Source organism: Cheilinus undulatus, linkage group 22 (genome assembly GCF_018320785.1).
Source record: "Cheilinus undulatus linkage group 22, ASM1832078v1, whole genome shotgun sequence".
Lineage (NCBI taxonomy): Eukaryota > Metazoa > Chordata > Actinopteri > Labriformes > Labridae > Cheilinus > Cheilinus undulatus.
Window position 1 is genome coordinate 30,809,396 of NC_054886.1, and position 22,556 is coordinate 30,831,951.

Genomic DNA, 22,556 nt, shown 5'->3' on the forward strand with positions numbered 1-22,556 from the left:
CTTTAATTCACATGCTATTCCTCCCACAGGTGTTTAAAGGCATCGATAATCGCACTCAGAAAGTCGTTGCCATCAAAACGATCGACCTGGAGGAGGCCGAGGATGAAATCGAGGACATCCAGCAGGAGATCACGGTGCTCAGTCAGTGTGACAGCCCCTACATCACCAAATACTATGGCTCCTACCTGAAGGTAAAATATGCTTCATACTCCAGCCTTTTAAAGCAAACTGAACCATTTAATCTCGGGTGATAGGAAACAAAATTTAAGGCACTGATGAGTAAGTAACAGCTATCAGACTGGGTACGTGTATGTGAAGCTAAAGTGCAGCTCGCTCTGTTATTGCTTTCATACTAGGTCAGAAGTCATCAACTACAATTGTACCAAACTTTGAAAATAAACTTTTTGAATTGGTCTGATAAACATATTTTTTAAAACCTTTTTTTTCTTTTGAATGTTTGTAATTTTCAGGCTCTAATAGTGAACCCGCTCCCTGTATCGCAGCCGGCCACAAGGGGGCAATTGAGATATTTTAGCTGAATATTTCTGCCATGTTGTCTGTCACTGGGTTTGATGCTAATATGTTATGGAGTTTTGGGTGAAAAACCCAAGTAGGAAAACTGCACTCCCAAAACGCCTGAAACCAAAAGTTGCCCCAGAAATCGGCAGTTCTTCTGGACTTAGAAATACATGTTCAACATGCATCATATTCGTTAGTAATAGCTGACAGGTGGATTTCTGAGAAATGGATGAAACATAAAGTCATTGCTGATAAGAAATTTTCAAGCTCAGTAGTCTTTTGGAGTTGTTTTAATAGATGTAGGGAATTTTTAAAAAAAAATACTACCTGCACATGCTCGTGTACTGCATCGTATCATCCTGCTGTCACGACCCTGTCTTTCTTTATTAGTTTAACCTCAGTAAATCTCTCAACAAGTGACTTGAATGACTGCTTAGCTCATTAGAGCCAGGGAAAATTCAAAATAAAAGCATTCTGTTCAAAAAAAGCGAGTCAAGTCAGAAGTGTAACCATGTGACGGCAGTTTTAACACATACATCCCCCATGGTGCAGTTAACAAAAAAGCCAGCACGTCTCTTTCCTTAGACCAAAACCCATTGGTACTCAGACCGGAAACATGTACAGTGTTCATCTACAACCAGCAGGCTAAGGGTAAAGATACTGGATTATTTCGGGTTTCTTCAAACAGAAAATAGTCAGGAGTTGGACACGACTCGTGCAAGCTATAAAAAGGTAAAACACTGCAGAAACACCAGTCTTCGTCCAAACACAACGGCAGGCGTATTAGCAGTTATCAACAACAGCTGAGCTTACCGGACTAATCGATGTCGTCTAGCATTGAATCGCACTGTAAACTTAAAGTTTCCCTCAACTTCTGATCAGGAGATCATGAGCCGCTGGTGCACTTTCCCAGGGCCTGGGCCAGCTCACTGCATACTGGGTGCCTGAGACCCTGTGGGTTGGCCTAGGTGCCGGGGGCGGCCATTGAAGGGTTAGCTGGGAAGATATACCTGGAGAGATGGGGCGTAGGTCCAGGTGATGGCCATCAGGATGCTGGAGCAGTGCAGGACCAAGGTTGACAAGGTGAAGTGCCGAACCAGCATACGTACCCGTACCTGACCTTCTGTTCTCAAGGTTCTTGTTGCATGAGAAGTGCTTATCTGACATGTGAGATACGTGCAAGAACCACAAATCTATCACAGCTCTCCCTACCAGTGCTCAAATGCTGTAGCTTATGTGAGGCTTTGACTCTGATTAACACATGAGACATGCAGGCAGTCTGAAAGCCCTGACTTGTTAACATGCACCTCAAAATGAAAAGCGAGCACTGATGCAGCTGTTATGTAGCTCTCATGCACCCAGTCTGAAACAGCCATTAGTCTTATTCCTTAAGTTGATCTTTTCAGGATAGCCATCATCTTTTACAGGCAGGTTCATAATTTTCTGTCTTATCTGCATTTATAGAAACATATTTCTGTTTCTTTCAGGGCAGTAAACTATGGATCATCATGGAGTATCTCGGTGGAGGTTCAGCGCTCGACTTGGTGAGTTGTCATTGTGAATTTGATTCATTTCTTATTGTAAAAACAAGATTTAGTGTCCTGAAAGATATGAAGAAATCACATGTAAGTGTCAGTATTATTTGGAAAAGTGTTAAATTCAAAGGAATCTATCCTTACATTCAGGTCTGTCCATAGATTTGGATGGGCCCCTGACAAACCCATAAGGGGCCCTCCCTAGTTGTGATGTACAAATGATGTTAATGCATGTTTGTTAGGTCAGAAGCATTTAGCATCCTGACTTTATTTATTTTATTAGCAGTTTTCTCATTTTGGAGCTGAAAAGTGTCAGATTATGATTGGGTTATGAAGTGAAAATTAGTTATTCATGCTACTTTTTAACACCTTTTCACCATATTTTTCACCATACTTTTTGGCCATTTCCCACTATTTTTTTTACTAATTTTTACCACTTTTGTTGTCACTTGTCACCCATTTCTGTCACGTCTTTTTGCCACTTGTTGCCAAGTTTTGCAGTTTCTTTTGGCCACTTCTTTTTGCAACTTTTCGCCCATTTTTACCAGTTTTTTTTCCACTTTTGGCACATTTTTACCACTTCTTTTTGCCATTTTTTTGACAGTTTTGGCCAGTTCTTTTTGCCACTTATCACCATTTTTCACCAGTTTGGTTTTCCACTTTTGGCCCATTTTTTTTTACCACTTCTTTTTGCCATTGTTTTTTAAACAGCTTTTGCAACTCTTTGACACTCTTGGGCCATTTGTTGCCAATTTTACCACTTTTTGTCATTTGCTGCTTATTCTTGCTGCGTCTTTTTGCCACTTGTCACCTATTTATATCGGGTTTTTTCCCCCCATTTTTTGTAAGTTCTTTTTGCCACTTGTTACCAATTTTTACAAGTTCGTTTTCCCGTTTTGGCTCATTTTTTTCCAATTCTTTTTACCACTCTGACAATTTTTTTCCCACTTCTTTTTGCCACATTTTGCCAGTTCTTTTTGCCACTCTGACAATTTTTTGCCACTTGTCACCTATTTTTACCAGTTCTTTTTTGCCACGTTTTGGTCTCATAAATTAAGGATGAATTCTAATTTTTATTACAAATAAGGGAACTGAATGTGCAATAATCCAAAAAAGAAGGCAAAGCCTGCATCTAAAGGGAGATTTCTGAGTTCATGAAGCACTTTAAAGAAAGCATTGTAAAGAATTAAAAAGCAGTCTGTAAATATGGTAAACAAGTCAGTTAAGCGTTATATAAGAGATGTACTGGAGTGGCCTTGATGCCATAGTTGCCTAATATTTGTGTGTTGAGTCTTGTCTTGAATGAAACTGAACAGGGTGTGTTTGAGCTCCCAGCTATAGCCTGTGGCATGTCATTGAGTGTTTTATATCTGTGTCATCGACCTGTTTGTGATTGTGTGCAGCTGAGGGCGGGTCCTTTCGATGAAGCTCAGATTGCCACCATGCTGAAGGAGATCTTGAAGGGGCTCGACTACCTGCACTCAGAGAAGAAGATCCACAGAGACATTAAAGGTACAGAGGAGATGTTCAAGCCTGTCAAAGCCATAACCCTGAATTATTTCCTACAGCTTGTAAGGAGCAACTTGGATGGTAACAGGAAGTATTATTGTATAGGAGTCTATAAAAGTCTCGATTGATCTATTTAAAGGCTGTAAACATTTTCTTTATGAGTTTACTATCTTAGTGTCTAGTTCTATCAGTACTTTCAATGTTCATTTAGTAAATTACGGTCCCACTCAGAGTCAAATTTATGATCAGGCTTCATATGCATTACGGAATGACTTCCTCTCAGGTAAAAAGTCTTCAGTCTTTCTTCAGCCAGAATAAAAGTTCAGATCCTTCCTCCTCTCTTTATAAGGCATTGCTTATAAAATGATGGCCAAATTTAAAGCTTCCCAACAGTCTTTAGATGCATAGCACTGCAGGATGAAATAAATCAACCCTGATGGTTTTTATCCTATCCAGCTGCCAACGTCCTGCTGTCGGAGCAAGGCCAGGTGAAGCTCGCAGACTTCGGGGTTGCCGGTCAGTTAACGGACACACAGATCAAAAGGGAAACCTTCGTGGGAACGCCGTTCTGGATGGCTCCGGAGGTCATCCAACAGTCCGCCTACGACTCAAAGGTAACACACGTTGGTACCAATATAAAATATTTATAATAGTCATAGAAACAGAAACAACTGATCTTGAGGTTAAAAGTTTGAGTTATAATGGTGGATGGAAGCAGGGGGGAAAGTAACTGATTACTTTTACTCAAAGTACTGTAATTGAGTAGTTTTTCTGTGTACTTGTTCTTTTTCAAGTACATTTTGAAATCCGTGGTTTAACTTCTATCTAAGTATGTTTTAACCAGAGTAACTTTACTTTTACTTGAGTATCATACTCTTGAACTTTATCCACCTCTGTTGACTACACTGTATTTCATATCTGGGGGATGTGTTGGCAGAGTTTCCCATCATGCCCTTGAGCAAAGTGGTTAGATGTGTTTAGTTGTGTAAAGATATTTTCTGTTGTCTGGTCATTTTTCAAGTTGACTGTTGTTAGACACATTTGCACTATGAGTGAAGTTATCCCCTGAGTTAGAGGTCCCGTCTGGGACTTGATGGATTCCGAAAGGATGCATAGTGTGTATTTTTCCTCAGTCTTTGGTTGCCAGGGGAGCCACATGGCATTACATAAAAACTTTTTAAGTGTTTAAGTTTAACACTGTTAATTTTGCTGTGTATTTAACCTTATTAATGAGGTGTAACTTTACCTGAACAACCTGGTTGGAGATCTATTCTCTTGTTTTTGTCAGTAGGGGAAGATCATATTTTACAGTACAACTCCTCAGTAGCTACTCAGTACTTAAAGTAAACTTTAAATACTTTTTACTTGTACTGGAGTAGATTCATAGACCAGTACTTTTACTTTTACTTGAGTACAGTAGTCGTGTACGTGAAGTAGTTTGGCCATTTTCCATGCTGATTTAAGCATTTGTTAAACCCCTCCCCCATGCACGGAGCAGCCAATCACAGTTGACCCTTACCTAAGCATGATTTTCAGCAAGATCCAGACAGAAAGGGAACAAGATTTCAAAGTAAAACAACATATTTTATTAGCTACTAGCCACTGGTGGATTCTACAGTTCCTGGCTAGCAATAATTTTGAAGATTTACAAAAGTGTAGGACAGAATTTCGAGATTTCTATATGATTAAAATCAAACCCTGCAACTCGTGCACCTATGATTTTAGCTTTGAAGTGATGAATTTTCATACTTAAAAAAGAGGTTTTAATTTGTTGCTTTACCTTGAAATTTCGTCTCCTATTTGGCATTTTTTACTCCTCTCTTTTGGCATTTTTCCTGCTGGTTTTGAAAAACCATAAGACTTAGAGAGTACAGGAACTGATTCATTTGCACTTAGGCCTTAAAAACAAAGATTTTGTTCAAAGAAACTTTACTCTTCTTCTAGCTTAGGTATCATCATCATCCTCAGAATAAAACCTAGAACAACTAAAACAGCCTCTCTGTTAAATAACCCCGGTAACCCGTCTAATGCTTTCTCTGGTGTTTGAGGGTTTGGCTGTTTAAAGACTCTTCTGGCTTAAATATACAGTTTACGGCTGTGGGATTCCTCTGCCACCTTTATTCCCTTTCAGTGTTTGCGTATCGCCGTAGCAACCTCAGCCAGTTGGATTTGTTGTTGTGTCTGGCTTTGAGGTCGTTTGCATTATTTCCACAGTCCTTTTGGTTTTATTTGCATTTGGTAGAGAACAAACCACGGTGTCTGTTTTTTTTAGGTGTAAGAAGAAAACACAGAGGGAATAAGATGAAGAGTAGATTCTATTTATATCAGGATTAAAGAAAATGAAAAGAAAAATATCAAAAATGTAGAAGAGTAGGGATTAAAGAGACATGCAAAGTAAATCGACACAAAGAGTTACTGAAAACATGAAGTTTATCCTAATCCTAACCAGTCTCCAGGTCAGGAGGCCAGTGTAGTCCCTGCTTGTGAAGCCAGACTGTTGTAACTCATGCAGAATGTGGCTTGGCATTGTGTCGCTAAAATAACCAGGGACGTACCTGAAAAGATGTTGTCTGGAATGAAGCATATGTTGCTCTAAAACCTGTCTGTACCCCTCGTTATTAATACAGCCTTCACAGATGTGCAGGTGGCCCATGCCATGGGCACTAATACACCCCCACACCATCACAGATGCTGGCTGTTGTACGTTGTACTTTACGTTTCTGACTGTGTGCACAGCTCGATCCAAAGAGCTTAGTTCTCTAACCTCTCAGGATACCTCGTATCAGTGTTGACTTTACCCCATGTACATAATTTTACCATTTTTCTAAGCTGAAACAGTATGAATCTGATAAAAACTGTGGCTTTTAAGACAGGGGATTCCCTCATTTAAAAAAAAAAAAAGATTTCACAAACATGCTCTAATTTTAGACTAGAATGACCTTAACAGATAATGTCTCCTTCAGAGCTGCACCTGCTTTTATCAGTCAAACAAAAAGCCTAAATGCAGCTTTAAATAGTCGTATTTGAAGCTGGTAACAAAGTAAACAAGCGTCTTTTATAAAATCACATAATGAGGTGACGTCTCCTGGCTTCGTCTGTCTTTGTTTGTTTCAATACTTCTCTGAGGATGTTTTGGAAATACAGCAGATCCATTAGGGTGTGTGATTCATCTTAGTGTTTTTAGGCATATGTGCGTAGATAGTGAACGCAACATGTGGGAATTACTCTCTCGAGTTTTATGTTTATCCTCAAACAGCCACAAGACTCTGAGGTAAATGTTTGTGTGCAACTTCCTCTGAAATCACGGCTCCTGCCTGTTTGCTCTTCATTAGTGACGTTCTTGAGGTCTGATTGAAGTAAAGGGTGTAAATAAAGTTGAAGGAACTGTAAGATTTCTCAACATTGTAAAGCATCTGGAAGAACTGTTTTTAGTCATTTTCAGTCTGTTGAAGACCCTGTAAAGTGAAATTCAAACTCTGTGTCTTAACACACCAGACATGTTGGAATATGGCTGCTGTAAACATTTGAAAACACTGACATCTACATGTTGGATTGAGACTGTTAAAAAATTTTTCACCGCTTTCCTGGCTGGGTTTCATGTAGGCGGGGCCAATGTGTGGGCTCATGATGTCACAAGCCCTCAGTAGGGAATGACCCCGCCCCTCTAACACCACAATATAAAATCACAGAGCAGTTCATGTCAGTCCAGTCTGTTGTTAGCTGATGTCACTGCCTTTATTGAAAGTTAACAGTCAGTTAAATGCTGTTTTTCTGTTCATTGTGAGGTCAATTTGCCAAATCTATCAGCCACAGTGGTCTATGGATCATTTAAAGCGTAATAACAGAGATTTGAGCCAGAAAACTGGCTGTGTCTCTTCTTATAAGGTCAACAAAAAGTCAAGAGGAAGGCTCATGGCGTGAGTGCTTTTCTCCATTCAGATTGTAGCATTTTTAAAATCTAAGAGGATCATAATTCTCCCGAGCAGAATTTACTACCTCATTTTTCTGATTTTGAAGCTTAATTTCATAAACTTAGAGACATTTTATTGGACTGAAAATTGACCTGGAGGTTCATAACACAGTGACCTGTCATACAACAAACCTAAATACAGATTTATTTTCATTTAACGGGTTCTTTAAGTGATTATAGTTCATGCTTTCCTACAAACTGTCATTTTCTATTTATAATATTCATTGTTTTATCTTCTTTATGCAACAATTTTAAATAAAGACGTCAGTTTGAAATTTCATTTGGAAGATTGAAATAACTAACTTTAAGACTGCATACTTTTTACCAGGGGTTCCAAGGATTTTTAGCCTGTAACCCCCAAAATAGTAGAAGAAGAAACTTTGGACCCCTACTGTCCATAGACTAAGTGAAACATACAGTACTGTGCATCCTGTTCAAATGTATATTTTAAGGATTTTTTTCAAAGCATTACTTTCATACCAGAATAGATTAAGCTTAATAACTGAGTGAATTTTAAATTGGACAAATTTCATATGTATATTTTGTAATCAGTACTTTATAATTTTATCTGAAGATGTCAAATGTTTGATCTTGTTGATATCATGTTTTTTAAACTATGTACCTCTTTTACTTATATAAATGACTGATGAAAATACCTGAAAGTTTGAAAAACACCCCCCTCTTTGAAGTGCATGGGAAATGGATGAATATGTTTGAAAATTCAAGTATGGGGGCACAGGTGGCCTAGTTGTTAGGCCACACCCCCGTGGACCGGGTTCAAGCCCGGCCTGTGGCTCTGTCACAGCATTTCGTTCCCCTCTCTCTCATCCAAAGTCCTATCAGCTGTCCTGTCACTCAAATAAAGGCAAAAAAAGCCCCAAAAATACCCCCCCCCCGAAAAAAAAGTAAGTTCAAGTACAGAAAGTTACCAATATATTTGTATGATTTAGACAGTGTGTATGAGATGTATTCTCTTTTCTCTTGATTAGCAGGTGTTGTTCAGCCTTTCCTACATTGTAAACAGTCAAACTTTTTCCTGTTGAAACAGCAGAGACTGTTTCAGACTTCATCAACAGTTACGTAAATAACAGGAGAAACCTGAGCCGTAGGAACAAGCTTACAGGAAACCAGCAGCCACTGTACTTAAAGGATTGTGTGAATGTGTTACTATTAATAAGGTTATCTCTCAGCTAGTTTACATTTTCAATTGTATTTCTAGCATCTTTAAGACGTGTCAACGTGGAGTCCACCGTGTGTTGTATTTTGACTTTAGCTAATGTCAGTGCTAGTCTTGTGTTTAATCTAAATCCATGTAGGTAAATGGATTAATTGACCATGTGATAATGGATACGAGGTTAAGAGATGACATTCTTATAGATATATTTTTGGACTTTTTATGTTTTTATTGGTAGAGGTGGACAGTGGATAGAGAGAGGGATAAGAGAGCGGGGCAGAGACATACAGGAAATGGTGCCACAGGCCGGGCTTGAACCCTGACTGCCTGCATACATAGCACGCCCCTTAAACCACCAGGCCATCAGTACCCCAAGAGATGACGCTTAGGACTAAATTATAATCTATTATAAATAGATTTGTCATATCTGTTTTCCTGTGCAAAAAGTAAAACAACACAACAAGAATCTCACCCCAGTTACCTCAATTAAAACATTTTCTTTACTATAACCTGTTAACAAAACACTGTGTAAGGCTTCAGAGTTTTTACGACATCATTTTTTCAAGGGAAAACAGCAATATGTACTTATTTAGCTAGCCTTAGCATATTAGTTTTTCAAGTTAAAGGTGTAATTTCGTAGATTTTTCACACTGAACATCTACTTTTTTTGTTTTCATTTGATCGTTCAACGCTTCACTTATTTTATTTGTTTAAAGATGATGTTTGAATAAAACTCCAGATATAAAACTACCACTGTTCTTGCAGAAATAGTGCATATCCAACAGGTTATTTCTCTTTACAATGGTGATTTGCTTTTCACTTCTTTGAAATGTCTACTTTAAGTTAAAGATGTGTACTTCTTTGGTTTCAATATTTTTGAGTACTTTACCCACATGACCTTAAATTTTCCCACAATTTTACAGCCCTAGAAATTCTTCTCTCTTTTTTTTTTTTTTTTTTTTTGTTTTAATGGAATGTGTCTTGCTACAGCTGCCACCATAACAAAGCAGACAGATACGATATGTTTATCACTGCTGGATGTTGCATCAAAGACTGCCACTGGAAGCTGTCGTTCTGTTGCTGTACTCATTCGTGGCTTACTAGTGATATAATCTGATTATTCTGTGATACCTCTCCATGAGGATGGGACGTGTAGAAGTTAGTTGAGTACAAATTGAGTGCTGCCTCTCCCTTGTTTTGTATTGAGGACTCTGAAATAAAAACAGCACTCCATACAGTGTAACAGCAAACTGACATTTTGGTTTCACTGATGAATTTCACACAACGAGGGAGAAAAGCTGTTAAAAGTGCCCAACATAAATAACAATGCAAACTACTTGCTAAACATTCTTAGATTTCTTACAGCAGGAACCAGGAAGGGCACTTTTAACAGCGTTTCTTCCTCAATATGTGAGATTTATCTGTGAGATTAAAATGCTGATGTGCTGGTTATTGAATACACCATATTTACAGGGTAACATCTTGTTTTGTCAATACATACAATACATGATAATGTGCAGATTCTTAGAGGACAGAAAATCAAAGTAGATCCTGAAATAAGGACCTTTTCAAATTTTAAGTCACTTTGAATAAAGATCAATTTTGAATTGAATTAAGACCCCAAGAATCAACATCAAATACAAGTAGTGAGATACAGACCCCTATGACAGAACATTTAGTATTTTCAAAGTGTGCTATCCTCCATGGAGCATTTGTTCCATCCTAACATGTGTATGTAGTTGAAGGGTTTATACAAGCCGCCATGACACGTGGTGTGTTCCTGTGTTCTCCGCTGCTCTGGGTCACCATATGTTGGTCGTGTAACAGTAATGGAGCCGCAGAGTTAACAGTCAAACACTGACCGGGCATCTTGTTGTAATGTGACTCTCTGTGTGAGCTAACGTCTGCTCTTACCTCCACCCTTCTCTCTCTCTCTCTCTTGCTCTCTCTCTCTGCCACATGGCCATCGGGGCGAGCTGAAACAGTGTGACATTCAACCTGTGTGTAGCGTCTGAGTGTGTGTTTACACGACTTTGTGTGTGACATATGGTTGGTGTGTTTGTGTCACAGCAAACAAAAGTCAGCCTGGCTCTCATCTGAAGCACCTGAGTGTTTGAGCGTTTACGTTATGAGCAATGAGCTGATAATCCGTATCATTAGCACAAAGAGTAACAAGTTTACTGACTACAGGCTAATCCTATCAGTATATTTACTCATTAATGACGGACACAACATCAACTTTTAACTGCTGAAGCTACTTCTAAAGAAAACATGTCCAATACTTTCTGGTTCAGGCATCTTAGAAGCTGTTTTTCAAGGTTTTATAACATGTTTAGTTAATATTATGTGTATCTACTTAGTCCTATTATGGGATACATTTACATGACGAGTCCATAAAGCATTGTTTCAAGATGTAAAAAGCCAAAAAATAGGTTGGAACTATCCATTATATGAAGGGATAAAGATTGAAACAAGGATTGCTAAAGACCTGGTTCTGTATTTTTCCCAAACTTGAGGCCTTCTAGTTAAAAATATTAACCCAGTGTTGGAACATGTGATCCAATTGGCAGAATTAAAGTTAATTGGTGGGCTTAACGAGCTGAAAGATGGTTATAAGTGATGCATTCAGGGTCAGCTAAGTAAATTAGACAAATGTAAATGAAATGCCTTGATGTGTTTGAATGTTGCACGGAAAACGTAAAAATTCTGTTATGATTTTTTAAAAATTTCATAAATGCGGCTGAGTCAGGAACACTACTGCCTTACATTTAATATTTTTATCGAAAATGACAGATAATATAGAGAGACACATTTATGACAATACGTATTAAACACAATTAAACTAGTTCAGAAGCAGTTACCATAGTAGCATTAATCTTAATATAAGCTTTATGCTATAAAGGAGGAGGCTGGGGAGGAGGAGGTGAAGATTTATGCTATAAAGGAGGAGGCTGGGGTGGAGGAGGTGAAGTTTTATACTATAAAGTAGGAGGCTGGGGTGGAGGAGGTGAAGTTTTGTGCTATAAAGGAGGAGGATGGGGACGGAGGAGTTGAAGCTTTATGCTATAAAGGAGGAGGCTGGGGTGGAGGAGGTGAAGCTTTATGCTATAAAGGAGGAGGCTGGGGTGGAGGAGGTGAAGTTTAGTCAGCAGCATGGTGCTTTGGCATAATGCAAGCAGGGATTACGGAGAAGGAGTTCTGTCTTTTCAGGAAGAGTTAATCAGCAAAACAGTGCAAGAAGGTCCCCTCATTTTCATCAATACTTTACAAATGATGTAAAAATTAAGGTAAAAACCTAAGATGGCACAGGTTAAGAGTCTGATTACTGCCAGTTTGTAAAAAGTGTTTTTTTTTGTCTCTCCAGGCTGATATTTGGTCTCTGGGCATCACGGCCATCGAGCTTGCCAAAGGAGAACCTCCAAACTCAGAACTACACCCGATGCGAGTGCTGTTCCACATCCCCAAAAATCCCCCTCCAACGCTGACTGGAGATTTCTCCAAGAGCTTCAAAGAGTTCACCGAGGCCTGCCTCAACAAGCAGCCCTCTCATGTAAGACACAATTAAATTTTACGCTAGTTTTGCATCTGCTTCTAACAGTTCAGAGGGAAAGGTTTGACTGTTTCCTCCCCTGGAGACATTAACTAGACAGTTTATCACTTATCTTCAGAAACAGGCAACAGGAATAAAACTCCACAATACTTTTAAAGATAAAACCAGAGCATCCCATAATCATCAGGTCTGTAAGCCATAAAAACTCCTGTGTAGACTTTGTCGAGTATTTATTTGAATATCATAGGCATTAAAAGGTGAAATAATCCAATATTTACTAAAGAAAGAAAAGTGTGCCAGAAACACAATTAGTCATAGCATTTATACAATATTTTAGATTTAAACTGAAGAATTAGCACTTTTTCTTTCAATAACTTGAACACATTTTGCTATTTATACTCCGTTAAGTCATGGGTTCTCAACTGGTCCAGCCTCAGGACCCACCAGTCTGTCTTATGACAGATCGCGGCCCAAGTTTCCTAAACATTTCCAACAATGCATGTTTACTTAATTGAATATGTTGCAGTTTGGAGCATGATTGGACCAAAACACCTGATATAAAAAAGAAAAGGGACAACACTGACAAATTTCATACCTCCTTCCCCATCATTTTGTGTCAATTTTTGCCAATTTTCCAGAGAACCTTTGAAATTACTTCGTCATGGGAAAACTAGCCATTTATTGCAAGAAGAGGAGATAAATTAGTTGAAATATTGATCAGATATTTAAATTTACACAATTTCACAATAAAACATGGTTAAATAAAAGGTCACGACCCACTGAAAACTGCTCCGCGACCCACCTTTATGTCCTCACCCACCAGTTGAGAGCAACTGTGACAGTAAAAGTCTGTTTATTTGTTGGACTTGGAAAATTGCTATTTTGAAATTTTACATGTGTTTGAATATTTTTTATATTAACCTCATTTGAATGAATTTATGAAATAGGTTTTTGAAGTCTTGGGATGTTCAAAAGGTTCTATGTAACTGTCAAGCCAGTTTCCCTTAATGGAGTGAAATTGTATAATATTTGCTGCCCCCTGGTGGACAAAAGTTTTCTTTACTTCAGCCATCTTTCCCCCTCTTCCTCCAGATAATAATTTGTAAGTCAGTTAATCTGTCTTTTTGTATGGAGGTCAGGATTAGGTTTAGGGCTAGGGCAGGTCTAGACCATACTCTTATATTATTTATAAAGACCAACATTAATCCACCTCAGCACCAATCAATATTTAGTTTAATTTAAGCAGCATGGACAAAAATTCAGGCAAAACCTCCATTTTTATTTTAGTTATTATTTGTGAAACTTTTTCTTTTTGTTTCAGTCAGATGATGTATATTCCTGGCACTTTTTTGGCATTAATCCAGGAAAATTTGGTGCAAAATTATGCTTTAATCAATGGATGATGTTTCTTACTGATATATCATGATGATGAATGACTACTTTATCGCAAGTGACTGCAACTTAGCCGAAAATGCAGAAAATTTCCTTCAAATTGAACTCATGAACAAAATATACAGTTGTTCTCTCTGTTAATAAGAAATAGACAGTTTTCATTAAAAAACATTTATACTTCAGTTTGACCTACACCTCATAGACTAACAGCTTGTTACATGCAGTAACGTGGTACAAATGTATACAGAGAGAAGGGGAAAAGACAACAGCAGTCTAAGCCTATAGCAGTGTTAATTTTGACAGCTATTTTTTAGTCTTAGTCTTTAGATGAAATGTCTTTTAGTTTGTCACATTTTAGTCATCTGTACCTTTTTTAGTTTTAGTCTAGTTTGAGTCCATAAAAAGTCCTCACATTTTGGTCCAAGTATTTATTTTCTTGCCTAAATCTGGTACCAAATCATGCTAGTGTGTTCTCTGCACTCTGCCAAACCCGAGGGCACTGCTTTCTACAACTGAGAGGCAGAATTGCTGCAGAAATCTTGACAGATTTACCCACAGTGGAGAAATATCACTACTTTGAATGTTTGACGAAAATGACATTACATTTTAGTCTTATTATAGTCTTTTTTTAAGAAAACTAAACTTGGTTTTTGTCAGTTTTAGTCATCACAGATCTATTTTTGTTAGTCTTAGTCTAGTTTTTGTAATGGAAAAAAAGGCTGTTGATGAACATTTTTAGTCATAGTTTTAGTCAATAAAAATTAACACTGGCCCATAGCCATTAAAAGTTTCGGCTGGTCTTTGTCTTTAGCAGCCTTAACTTTAAGTTTCATTAAAAAGAAACGTTTTACACCTACTCTTAAAAATCAACCGGGTTTCGGCCTCCTGGACCCAGAATAGTAGATGAATCCTGAAGAAAGGGGCCTGATACCTGAAGGATCTACCTCCTAGAACCTAGTTGTTGGGAGTGAATGTACTGCAAACAGGGCAGCATTCTGGGAACGTATTGCTCTAGAGGTAAATGGCACTATGAGCTTTTTACGTGCCAGACCAAGTAGCTAATTTGAAAATTGGTAAAGGTTCCAACCTCTGTTGATTTCTGCAGTTTCCCTTTTCTTTGGATTTGTCTTTAATTCTTATGAACCACAACCGAATCAAACCTACACAAAAAAAGTTGCTAAAAACATCCGTATTGTTTTCTGCAGCGTCCCACGGCCAAGGAGCTCCTCAAACACAAGTTCATCGTCAAACACTGTAAGAAGACGTCCTACCTCAGCGAGCTGATCGACAGGTACAGGAGGTGGAAGATGGAGGGGCACAGCGACAGCAGCTCTGACGACTCAGATAGGTAACCTGACTGTATCAGTCACAGGTGATGTTTATACGCAGATGATGTGCTGTTTGAATAACATGTGTTTTTCTGTGTGAAGTGAGTCCAATAATAAAGAGAACAGCGAGTCACCAGAGTGGTCCTTCACCACCGTACGTAAGAAGAAGACAGAGGGCAGGAAGGTCCTGAACGGGACGGTCAGTACCACCTTTATGCAGTTATATAAGGCTACTACTGTGTAATATCAGAACTGTACTTAAGTCATGTTTTCTGTAGAAACAGAATTTTTTGATTAGAAATAAAGTTTTTCTAGACACATATTGATGTTAAAATACATGATGAGGATGATCATTCAAGGCTGTAGAATTACAGTGTATATCAGGTTTGAAGGCCAATCGAACAGCAGAAATAAGCAGAACACACTTTTATTGTAACTGACAGTAAGATGTGCAAAACAGCCACTTTTTACTTTGTAGATCCTGTTAAAGTCACATTTTAGATCCTGTTTTTCATTATTTTTGTGTTCATTACTAAAGTAGTTAGCCAAGAACCAAACTAAGTTCTTGTTTGCAGCTCTGCAGGCAACAGGAGTCTTGGAAAACCACTTATTTTTAATGTTTAAATGCTGATTGTAAGGCTGGTTTCATTACTTATCTGGTGTCCTTGCTGCTGTTGCTTAGCAGTTACTTTCCTCAAGGTCACCACACAAATGCAGAACCTTTCCAGCACATCACATCATGACTTACAGACTGAACACTGCTGATGGATCTTTGAGTTTTAACAATGTAGTGTTTTAGTCAGTGATGGTTTTATTATCGCTACTTTTAAAAAATCCTAGAAACACTTTATGGACATTTTATTGCAAAGGTTGCATCCATCACTGAGCTCTTCAGAATGACCCATTTTGTAAGACTTCATGGCTAGATGCTTGATTTTACACACCTGTGACAACAGGTCTGATTGAAACACCTGAATTCATTATCAACGGGTGTGGCCAAATACTTATGTCCACATAGCGTATGTCTTAATAGATGACTTTAGCCCATATAATTAAATCCAAATCGGATATTGATCCCCTTTTTTCTTTTATTCCATCTCTTCAGGGTCAGGATCAGCTGAGTAGATCTACCAGTCTGACCACAGTCATCTCTCCAGTTTTCACTGAGGTTTGTATAAATTCTCATTTAACCCTAAAAACAAAATCCTTCATTAATCTGATCATCTAAATGTATTTGTAGTATCTGTCGAGCTCTAAAGGTTAAAAATTTCAAGTTTAGGTGTAATTGTATGAGGTTATCTCCTCCCTACTATCCTCAAAAACAACGTTACCTGACTTTTTTTTCCATGCTTTTCTTCTTTTGTAGTTAAAGCAGCAGCACAAGGAGCACTCTGAGCAGCGACTGGCCATCGAGGAGCTGGAACGCAACATCCGATTGGCTGAAGAAGTCTGTCCGGGCATCACGGACAGGATGGTGTCAAACATCATTGCCAGGTACCAGAAGTAGGTTTATCTTAAACCATGTCCTCCTTCTAGAGCAGGGGTGTCAAACTTAATCACAGCAGGGGTCGGATTCTGGATTCAGGACTAACCTGAGGGCCTAACAGGGTCACCTTTTAAACCATAAACTGTCAACCTTGTTTCACCGGTAATGAATTATGAAAACAAACTTAGTTAAAAAGATAAGTTTAAAGGCTCACAATCTGAGAAAAGAAAATGTATTTGTTCAAAAGGGTCAAAACATGAAATTGAAATTGGAAAATAATGTTGTTTTAATGGCAGATATATTAGGAAGAAGTCATCATCATGAGTTTTATTGGTCAAAATATGAAATAAATTTTTCAATCATGAAATTAAAAGTCAAATTATGATTGAGAATTTCAAATGGTGAGTCTAAAAGGTCAAACTATGGGATTAGAAGACAAAGTTTATAGTTGAAAATATGAGGTAAAATACAAAATAATTGGTTAAAAAGGTAAAACTATCACTTAAAAATTTGAATTATGAATCTTAAAGCTCAAAATATTATAGAAGTAAAAATTATGAGTTGAAATGCTCAAAGTATGAAAATAAAAGTCAAAATCCTAAGTTTGAGTCCTACTTGTGAGATGCTAAATTGAAAATGTGAAATTAAAACACAAATTAATTTCTTTTCCCACATTCCTGACTTCTTATCTAAATATTTTTACTCCTTACTATTTCAGATTTTGTCACTTAACAAGGATATCTTAAATCATCAAGAATAAGTTCACATATTTATACTTGAGGAAATCTGCAGACCTTATACTGATGGACCATTTATAATAAAAAATATGAGATCACCTTGCGGGCCGGATTAAACTGTTCAACGGGCCAGATTTGGCCCCTGGGCCTTGAGTTTGACACCTGTATTCTGGAGGCAGAACCTTGATTTTTTTTTTTTTTTTCATCTTGATGTTTTTTTCTTAATTTATTTTTTCTTTTCCTCCTCCATTCCATACAGTTACTCACCATCTTGTTTGTTTTTCCTCATGGCATAGTCTCATGGTAAAACTATCTGCGTCTTCCTCTCTGAGGTCATTTGTTTACCAAATATCGCCCCTTTCTCTCCTTATTTTCTCCGTAGATTCACGAGCAACTGAAGGATTAAAAAACAGAGTACGTTATGAAGAGAGACTGTGTCTCCGTACGGTGACGCTGCTGGACGATCGTTAACGGAGGAGATTTGCTGTGCGATTTCTCCTCACTGTACACACACATCACACCCACACACACACTACCAATGTAATATATACACTATATAATATAAATATGAACTCACTGCTGCTGGTTGAAGCCCTTTTTCTGCCCAGGCTGGATTCAAAAGTCTCTGCTCCTTTTGTAAGTCTCTAGAAACCTCTTGAATATTTGGTCAAAGTTGAATCTGCTTGATGAACCATCATGTGCCTTAATATTTTATACTGTCAGTCCTTTTCTCAGCATAGATGTCTCTTTTTCAGAGGGTTCTCTTCCTTCAGCAGTGGTGTAAGTTTTGCGTCATGTCTTGCCTTGCCTTTGTAGATGTCGATATGTTTGTTGAGTAGCACTTGAGATGGATTACATGCCAATATTACCTGTTTTGTTGTTGTCAGTAATGCTTTGAATTACAGCTCCTTGATCCTGGAATTTAATTAAGGTCGAGGCTGCCTTTCAGACCCGAGTAGCTACGTTTTCTCAGTTTTAAAGACCAGATTCAGTAATTAGAACTTTGATTGAACAGTGATTTACTTTAAAATGAGCACAAAACCCAAGTAAAAATAACTTCATCTGATTTACTTATAACCATTTTTTTTCCTGGAATTATTTGGCATAATTATTCTTGTACTACCTAGCTAAATGTAACCATTTAAATCCTCAAGATAGTTTAAGTATTTCTAGGTAAGAAGGAGCAATATCCTAAATGTTTAAAGTGCTGCCACTTGAATAAGAAGTGGATCAGCATGCCTGGTAACAAAACCAATGGTTCACAACTGTTAGCATAAAAATTGTTGACTTGGGTGGAATTGCTAAAATATCTCTTCATATTGCCTTGTGTCTGGACAATAAAGTTTCTAGTATTAGATTTCTTGGATGCTGGTACTAGCAGTGAAACAAACTGCAGGTTCAACTGTGCTGCTGGTTAAACGTAGCATTAGGAAGCATCAACTTGTTCTTTAAAGTTGGTTCCTTTTTCAAAGCTTGATGCACATGGACCTTATTGGGAGCACAGATCGTTTTCCAGAAGCATGAAGGGAGCTGTAATCAAAACGTATTACTGATAGTTTGTACCAAAGACACTATAAAAAATTGGTCATTGTATATTTTTGTCTTTTTATATATCATAAGGGATGCAATAATGCTTGTTGAGGGGGGTTATGTAAAATGAAAGATGTAAGATTTACAGAAATGTACTCTTTTTGTAGCGGGGTTTAGAGTTTTATGAATAAATATTTAAGTTTGATTGAGAAATATCTCTTGTTTCTTCTTGTGTCTTTCTTAAAATGAAAACTTGTACTTCGAACTGGAGTTTGTGTTTATATATTTGTCATTACAGTGTTTTCTATGTCGTCTAAATCTGACACCCTCTGACAATTATCCTGTAACAGTAGCTTGAGTGCCAAATAGGCCAAGCCAGTCTGGCTACACCACAGATCTCAGACCACGAGGGTGAGAAACCACATCAGTCAGGATGGCAATACAAGCTAAAACTTTCAAAATAAAACTTCAAGTTAGGGTTGGGATTAAAAAAAAACTGACCTGCAAAAAGAAATTACAAAGTATTTAACAAAACAAAGTAAACAGTCTGTTTACAGGACAAAAGCTACATAGCTAAGGATAGCATAGCTTAAGCTAAAGGACACAAAACTACATTAGTTATGTCAGCTACATAGGTTATGTAGCTACATAGCCAAATCTAAAGCTAACTAAGCTACGTAAGTAATGTAAACTAACATAGCACATAGTAAACAACATAGCTAAGGCTAAATCCTGCAAAGCTATGTTAGCTATGTAGATAGCATGTCTACACAGCTAACAAAGCTAAATCTAAGGGAAACCAAGCTATGTTAGTCGTGTAAACTAACGCTAAGCTACAGTAGCAATGTAAACTAAATAAGCAACATAAGTGCATTACAATGAATGCTAAGGCTGAATCTAACAAAGCTATGTTAGCTATGTAGATTACGTAGCTACATAGCTAACAAAGCTAAATCTTAAGGAAAACAAGCTATGTTAGTCACATAAGCTGCATAGGCTATGTAGCTACATAGCCTAATCTAACGCTAACTAAGCTACAGTAGCAATGTAAACTAAATAAGCAACATAAGTGCATTACTAACAACGCTAAGGCTAAATCTAAAAAAAGCTGTTAGCTATGTAGATTACGTAGCTACATAGTTAACAAAGCTAAATCTAAAGGAAGCAAAGCTCTTTAAGTTACATGCTCTGCTCAGGTTACATAACTAATTAGTTTTTGCTAAAGTTGATAATGCTACATTACCTGTGTAAACATAATAGGTAATGTAGCTACTAAATTAAATGAAGCTACTAAATTAAATGAAGCTGCATTAGCTACATGAGATAAAGCTACATTTGCTAAAGCTAGACCTGTTTTAGAAGGAGTTAATTACTTGCTTTGTCTTAGTTTAAGCTTAAGTAGCTTCAGTGGCTTACATTAGCTACATGGCTATCAAAGCTATGTTAGCTTTTGTTAATGCTAACAAAGTTAAAAGTAAGCAAATATTACCATAACTTCTTCTAAAACTGGTCTTTACATAGTTCAGTCCTGGATTAGATCTTAGACTTTTTATTCTGTTGTATTTATGGAACTTTTCCTAGCATGTATTTTTGGCAATGCAGTTATTTCACAAACACCAGCCTTTATTTACGAATGAAGTGGACAGAGACAGTGTCTCACAGTAGTGGTCTGCAAGAGAGGGCATCTGACATCTGCAGTTTGCAGCCAGACCCCTCTTCAATAAACTTAAACATAAAATTTAAATAAGATGATTTAGAGATAACTTTTTATATCAGCAAAAAAATACATACACAAGTACGCATTCATTTTTCCACATTTATCTTCTAAAATCCTTTATTTGTATATTCATTGTTAGGATTAAAAGAAGAAAAACTCAACACAACTCTCATGAATCTGTACTGTAAAAAGCAGAAAGATATCCATGTTGCCCAAAAAGTTTATCAAAAAGTTTCACAAAACAAATTTTACACAAACTTGAACTTTGTCATTGAAGTTGGGCAAACACAATCTCCCCCAGTAAGTTTGTAAAGACAAAGGCAACCTTTCTGTACTTGTTATTCTCAGCACAGACATCACAGCAGAGGCTAAGAGGCTGAAGAGGACTTTGATTACTCCACAAAAGATAATCTCCGACTGGCTTTTAAGTCATTAGCAAGATAATTAGGCGCACTTTGTTAATGAAGGAGTGCCATCTTACAAAAACAAACTACTTCTGGTCAATGTTACCTTAAAGTCTTTAAAATTGTTATTTGAACACCTTCACATTTATCCCAACAAAGTCGTTGAATTTAGAGTTCCCCAGTTTGTTTAAAAAAATCATGACCCTTCTTAAGCCTCTAGGTGAAGGACCAATCTGCCACTTTATTTATAATTTCTGAAAACACCTATAAAACAGTATATTTAAAAACTATAGAGCACAGCAATCCACTTTAATGTCCATTTCCTGAATAGAGAACAGTGAAGTCCACTTGCTGATTGTCTTGACCCTGCTGTCTGCCTTCTACCAAGCTACAGTTGGCTACCTGGCCACATAGGGTGGTGCCAGGTAAAGTACAAACCACCACTGGTTAACTTTCTTGGATCGACCTCTGTGGAATCCTCAACCACAAATTAATTGCGAATCAGTGTCCTGTGCCTTTAGCTGTCTGTCTCTGCGAGGCTTTTACCTCCAATTTCCACATACAGCGAACGCGCCGCGAACCCCCAGCAAATCGTATTGCGTAGCACATTGCTCCCTCTCTAGTCTATCAGAGCATTTCCACAGCTGGTGCTGCACACCGGCAGCGGCGCGTGCCTGGACCGAAACTTAGCTCCGCTTCGCTCAAGATACTCTGCAGGTCTATTTTCAGCGCCGGCCGCTGCCAAACTGCATCAATACCTGTCGATCAGAAAGCTCCAGAAGAGGAAGTCACAAGCGTAGAATATCCGGTTCTTTCAAAATACAACACAATGCACAGACTCCTGATCGTAAATCATCACTAGATCAACATTAGGTCTCATCCTGCAGTGAGAGCAAAGGGTCATCGAGAGGTAAGATGAGGAAAAGTTAACTTTTGGGGATATTTAGCCAAAGAATTTTGCATAAAACCACAGATCCTTTAAGCAAACATAACCTTTCAACTTCCCAATGTACTAACCCAATGGCGGAAGCAATAATATCATGGAATTATAATTAAAAGGATGATAAATTAAGCCCCAAAGGTAAAATAGTCCACTGTTGACATACTATTCCTGCGTGAACTCACCATTCTCCCATGATTTCTTCCTGCTGATTAGGACTGCGCGCTGCAGCGCAGCACTCTAGTCTCACTTCCAGCGGTGAGGTTGTTTGACTTCGGTTGGAGCAAACCCGCGGCACTTGGGTGCACGGCGCAGTCGTCCTATGTGGAAATTGCAGGTTATACTCTTTGAAAGAGGTACATATAACTGGTACATATGTTGAGACATCTGTCATAGTAAGGTTGACCCTTGTGATTCAACACAACTAATTTTTGGTGGACTTTCAACTAGGCTCAGTTGTCCTGTACCATGCTGAAGCACCCCTCCCTAGTCCTGCACTCTTCTGCACTTTGGACATTGGACATGAGCATGAAAACTTCATCACATTATGACGCAGGCAGCTTACAAGACGTAGATCTTAGAGTCAGCACAATGTAGAAATATATAAGCTACATGACAGTAACTTAGCTCACTTTGTGGCTTAGTTAGAGTCATTTTTGCCAGATAGGGCTCTTTAGCATGAGCAATCATCCCATGCCGAACCCCCCTTTTCCAGCTAAGAGTTAGGATCAGGCCAAGGAAGTTACCCGTGCATGAGCACAGTAC

At 38.0% G+C, this 22,556-nt stretch overlaps 1 protein-coding gene across 2 annotated transcripts in view; it reads left to right on the forward strand.

The window, feature by feature from the left end:
* The window catches only part of stk26 (serine/threonine protein kinase 26), a 51,909-nt gene extending 32,964 nt beyond the window's left edge, over window positions 1-18,945 (forward strand). Inside the window, exons 3-12 of one of the 2 annotated variants that reach the window (XM_041779938.1) lie at window positions 30-191; window positions 2,007-2,063; window positions 3,458-3,566; window positions 4,020-4,177; window positions 12,072-12,257; window positions 14,855-14,997; window positions 15,080-15,176; window positions 16,083-16,145; window positions 16,344-16,480; window positions 17,583-18,945. In XM_041779938.1, coding sequence (XP_041635872.1) covers window positions 30-191; window positions 2,007-2,063; window positions 3,458-3,566; window positions 4,020-4,177; window positions 12,072-12,257; window positions 14,855-14,997; window positions 15,080-15,176; window positions 16,083-16,145; window positions 16,344-16,480; window positions 17,583-17,598 — 1,128 coding nt within the window. In that variant the 3' untranslated portion in view covers window positions 17,599-18,945. The remainder of the gene's footprint in view (window positions 1-29; window positions 192-2,006; window positions 2,064-3,457; window positions 3,567-4,019; window positions 4,178-12,071; window positions 12,258-14,854; window positions 14,998-15,079; window positions 15,177-16,082; window positions 16,146-16,343; window positions 16,481-17,582) is intronic. The other variant, XM_041779939.1, reaches the window with a different exon arrangement.
* The last annotated feature ends 3,611 nt before the right edge of the window (window positions 18,946-22,556 follow it).